General features: G+C 44.7%; 2 protein-coding genes across 3 annotated transcripts in view; one reads left to right on the top strand and one right to left on the bottom strand.

Annotated features, from left to right (window-relative positions):
- The window catches only part of qsox2 (quiescin Q6 sulfhydryl oxidase 2), a 9,724-nt gene extending 9,553 nt beyond the window's left edge, over positions 1 to 171 (bottom strand). The window contains exon 1 of the mRNA XM_035165256.2: positions 1 to 171. This exon is cut by the window's left edge and continues 64 nt beyond it. Coding sequence (XP_035021147.2) covers positions 1 to 171 — 171 coding nt within the window.
- The window catches only part of cfap77 (cilia and flagella associated protein 77), a 5,510-nt gene continuing 679 nt past the window's right edge, over positions 170 to 5,000 (top strand). The window contains exons 1-6 of one of the 2 annotated variants that reach the window (XM_035165371.2): positions 170 to 466; positions 1,060 to 1,154; positions 1,244 to 1,382; positions 3,077 to 3,179; positions 4,217 to 4,448; positions 4,588 to 4,708. In XM_035165371.2, coding sequence (XP_035021262.2) covers positions 170 to 466; positions 1,060 to 1,154; positions 1,244 to 1,382; positions 3,077 to 3,179; positions 4,217 to 4,448; positions 4,588 to 4,708 — 987 coding nt within the window. Of the gene's footprint in view, positions 1,155 to 1,243; positions 1,383 to 3,076; positions 3,180 to 4,216; positions 4,449 to 4,587; positions 4,709 to 5,000 lie in introns of both variants that reach the window. The other variant, XM_035165372.1, reaches the window with a different exon arrangement.

The raw sequence follows: 5,000 nt of genomic DNA, 5'->3' as shown, positions 1-5,000 counted from the left end.
CGAGTAGAACTGGAGCAGCCAGGCCGAGGACGAGTTGGTGACGGCGGGCTTCAGGCTGCTGCTGCCCAGGATCACCAGCGGGTCCTCCTCCGTGTACAGCCGGGCCGCGGCTCCCAGGCACCCGGGGACGAGCCAGAGCAGCGCCGCCGCTTTCAACCAGGCCCGGGACATGATGTGTTCCTGGGGGAGAGTCACCGAGAGCAGCGGGCAGAGCAGCGGGCAGAGCACCGGCAGAGCACCGGCAGAGCACCGGCAGAGCAGCGGAGGGTTGGACCCGTTTGCACCGAGAAGATGTGAAGAGACTCCGGGGAGACATGAGCGAGGAGCCCCGCTGACAGAGAGGGGAGCAGCGGGACAGAGCTCTCACTCTCAGCCGCTTTCCAACAACCAGCTACACGTCCACTGTGTCGATGACAGAGATCATCGATCCGCGAGCAGGGTCGGGATCATAGACTGTATATATACTGTATGTATATCTTGGTCGGGATCATAGACTGTATATATACTGTATGTATATCTTGGTCGGGATCCAAGATTCATCTGATCGTTTCGTTGCCATGGTAACGCTCGGACGTGGTCTCTGGTAGAAGTGAGGGTTTTTGTTTGTGCTGCGGAGTGAGATATGTTTCAATAGACGATCTTTATCTAGCTAAGGCTGACGTGTGGAATGACGCGATGCGTTCACGTGGTCAAAACGTTTTCCTGATGTGATATACAACCTTTATTTCAGATGATTTATTTGTATTTATACATAAATACAAATAAATGTGTTTATTTATCTGTTGTGTGCTTTAAAAACACTGTGTAGTTTTTTATTATCATTTTTTATAATTTTTAATATTTAGTTGTGTCCGGTCGTCACTGAGCGGTTCCAGTTGTTCCTACAGTCCCTGAATGCAGCAGAGCTGTGCATCACGATCTATCATAAATCTTTGATATCGTCTCACACATATTTCATTGATTCGTTTGAAGTCATTTAATTTATCTCATCTGTTGTGCTTTTAGCTTTGATCTTTGTTGTTGTTTGTTCCTCCTTAAAACAAATGAACAAACTGTCAGTGCGGTTTGACTCTGATCAACTTTAATTTGAAAGTGCTGCACTTCCGGTTAAGCAGCTGTTACCATAGCGACGCAGCAGCGGACACAGGACGCAGGTGAGTTTGTTTCTGTCGGTTCAGTTTCAAAGTTTTTATTAAAGGTCGGAGGTCAGCAGTCAACTGCTGTCACGGTTCTTCTTCCTCAGCCAGACAGGAAACAACAACAACAAACTCCAACAAACAAACAAACAACAACAACAACAACAACAAACAAACAACAACATGTCATCACCCAGGATGGGTGTGGTCAGAGACTCCATGTTGACCAATCCGCTGATGATCAAGGTAAAAACAACAACATCTCACTTCTTGTCAATTCACATCCAACTACTACCTGTCTGTGATGATGATGATGATGATGATGAAGATGGTGATGATGATCAATCAATCAAATTATATTTGTATAGTCTCATATTCACAAATCCCAGTTTGTCTCATGGTCTTTAACAAGGTGAGACGTCCTCTGTTCTTAACCCTCAACAAGAGTCAAACTACTAAAACCTTTAACAGGTAAAGAAGGTAGAAACCTCAGAGACACATGTGAGGATCCGTCTCCCAGGACGGACACAAGTGAACAGATGTCCCGTGGAACAGAGAACATCAGAGAGATCAGAGTATTTACAGCTTTGATTAGAATAAACACTTTGTAGCTGAAGGTCAATGAACTGATGGATTATTGTCAGTAATGGTCGAGTATCTGAGGAGAAATATTATATATCAAGCAGACTTGATGTGATCATAGTCCACGATCAGGATCCAACACGATACAGGATCCACCATGATCAGGATCCACTATCACGATCACGATCTCTGATTCTCGATCCACCATCATAATCCACGATGTGGATCTGTGGACGATAAGGCAAAGGGACTCCGGGGAAGAAGTGAAGTCAGTAACATGTATTGATGAGATATTAATATATTTGATGTGATGAGGATGGAGAAGAGGAAGGAGAAGCTGGGAAGAGAAGCTCCATGTGTCATGTGTCCCCGACCTTCTAGACCTATAGCAGCAGAACTAAGATCAGGTCTAAGACAAACCTGGACCGGCTCTAACTATAAGCTTTATCCTAAAGGAAGGTTTGAATCTTCAACGTACAGAGGGAGTCTGCCTCCAGAACTGAAGCTGAGATGATTCCACAGGAGAGGAGCTTGATGCTGAAGCTCTGGCTCCTCCTCTGCTTTAGAGACTTTAGGGACGACAGCCTGAATTCTGGGAGCTCAGGGCTCTAGTGGTGATAAGGTACTATCAGCTCTTTAAGGTTTGATGCTGCCATATTATTAATGTAGGTGAGGAGGAGGATTTTAAATTCTAAATGTAACAGGAAGCCAGTGTAGTGAAGCTAACACAGGAGACATGTGGTCTCTGGTCCTGGTTCTCTTCAGGACACGTGCTGCAGCATTTAGGACAAACTGCAGAGTCTTTAACGACTTCTGCTGGAACCTGAGAATAAGGGATTACAATAATCACGTCTGGATGGAACAAAGGCCTGGACTCGTTCTTCTGCGTCTTTTGTGAGACATGTCTGATGTTTGAGATGTTACGCAAGTGGAAGAAGGCGGTCCTAGAAATTTGTTTAAGTGAGAATCAAAGGACAAATCGGGATCAAAGATCACTCCCAAGTTCCTGATGTTTCACTGGAAGCAAAGACGATGTCGTCTAGAGCAGCTTCATCATTAGAGAATGTGTCTCTAAGGTGTTTAGGGCCAAGTATTAGAACCTTAGTTTTATATGAGTTCAATAAGAGAAAATTACAGCTCATCCAGGTTTTTTTGTCCTTGAAACATGATGATGTTTATAATTGATGACACTGTTCTGGTTTTATTGACAAGTATAACTGGGTGTCATCCGCAGAGCAGTGGAAACTTACAGAGTGTGTCCTGATGTTTCCTAGTGGAAGCATATATAATGAGAATAAAATGATGAAGATGATGATGATGATGATGAAGATGATGATGATTCCTCTTCCTGTGTGCAGGTGTCTCTTGGTCAGTCCAGGTCCCGAGGTTTTTTACTTCCTGGTCCAGATTTTACTTTTGGAACCAGCAGCAGCTCAATGCAGAATGGAGGCGTGGCCGAGGGTAAGCCCGCCCTCTAAACAACAGATAGAATTATATTGTTGTACCTGTTGTATTTTAAAGATGAAAATCAGTCTACTTCCTTCCTACAGTTTATTTGTGTGTGTTTTTTCCTGCAGCTGAGCTTAAAGCCACCAGGGTTTCACCTGAAAGACTAAAACTGTCAGACACACAATGAGAACACATGTAATTACAGATCTGCTCTTGTTAATGAACAGTTTTACTATAAAAACAATCCCAGATGTTTTACCAGCTGTTCTTCCTGCATTTAGCAGCTGGAAATGTCTCTTTTATTTTGGATGTTTGTTCTGCTCTGATTTATTCTGAGTTATTATTCACAGTTTAATCCTCGTTGTAAAATATGAGGCTCTGCTGTCAGTCAAACTGTCCATGTCTGTGATTGGTCATATGCAGTAAACCCCGCCCCATATGCAGTAGCGTCATGTGACCACTTAGCCTGACTGTGATTGTTAAGTTCAGCTGGATAAACAGATCCTGGACATGTTGAACTCATTTGAGAACCGGCCCCTGATCGATGAACTTACAGAAACTCATAACCAGTCACACAAAATCAATAACGTCACAATTGTTAAAGCTTCAAAACCTTTCAACCTTGAGTCCACAGAACACTTCTGGAGTTTCACGGGTAAACAGAGTTAGAGCAGAATCCATCCTTGTGTGTGCGGGCGTGCGTGCACGTGTGTGTGCGTGTGCGTGTGTGATTGTGTGTGTGATTGACTGTGTGTGAGTGTGCGTGTGTGAGTGTGCGTGTGTGTGAGCGTGTGTGATTGACTGTGTGTGAGTGTGTGATTGTGTGAGTGTGCGTGTGTGAGTGTGTGATTGACTGTGTGTGAGTGTGTGAGCGTGTGTTTGTTCATCCCAATCACTGAGTAATTGATATCAAATTTAATTGGTTTTCTGTGGTTTGTTTTTATCTTTGATATTAAACAACTACAACTCCCATGAACCTTTGCAGTGAGCTGCATGTGTTATGTTGTCTCAGTTCTGTGGCCTGCTGGGAAATGTAGTTTTTGTCTCAGTTCTGTCCAGCTGGAGGGTTCAGCCCAGACGTGAAGCCGCGGATCCTCACAAGGTTCTGGTTCCGGATTTCGTGTCTCTGAACCGGAACGCGGTGAAGGCGGGACTGGTCACGTCCAATGAGCTGCGTCAGTACCGGGCCCAGGTGGGGGGGGGCAAGACAAAACATCCGGCACCCAAACAGCAGGAGGGCGGGGCTTCACAGAAGCTGGTAGTTCCTGACATCACAACCAGGTCAGAACATAAAACAGAAGAGTAATTATATATTATTGATCTCTGATTGATGTTGATTGATCTCTGGTTGATGTTGATTGATCTCTGATTGATGTTGATTGATCTCTGATTGATGTTGATTGATCTCTGATTGATTCAGGGATGTGTCAGTCAGGCCGTCGTCTCCTCTGTCAGACCTTCTCTCTCATCAGTACGCTCGCCGCTGGAAGGATGAGCAGCTGAGCAGGATTCAAACCAGCAACCACAACCAGCAGCTCAGGGTGAGAGAGAGAGAGAGAAGCTTGGACAGCCACTCTCTCTGTGTGTGTGTGTGTGTGTGTTAAGATGACAGTCATCAGTTTCCTCACAGCTGCTGCACACTTCAGATAATCGTAGATTTTGGACCCGATTGGAATCTTAATGCTACCGATGAGTCGGAGTCGCCCCGATCTTCAAACATAAAGAGCAAATGTTTTGACATTTACGATTTGATAATCATCTCCAACATAAACCTGTAATATCCAATGAGAGCGAGCTGACCAGGAAGTGTCACCAACCGATTGTTCCGTACGG

The sequence above is a fragment of the Hippoglossus stenolepis genome, chromosome 9 (assembly GCF_022539355.2).
Source record: "Hippoglossus stenolepis isolate QCI-W04-F060 chromosome 9, HSTE1.2, whole genome shotgun sequence".
NCBI lineage: Eukaryota > Metazoa > Chordata > Actinopteri > Pleuronectiformes > Pleuronectidae > Hippoglossus > Hippoglossus stenolepis.
Note: the sequence above shows the minus strand (reverse complement) of the source record. Positions and strands in the feature narration are given on the sequence as shown.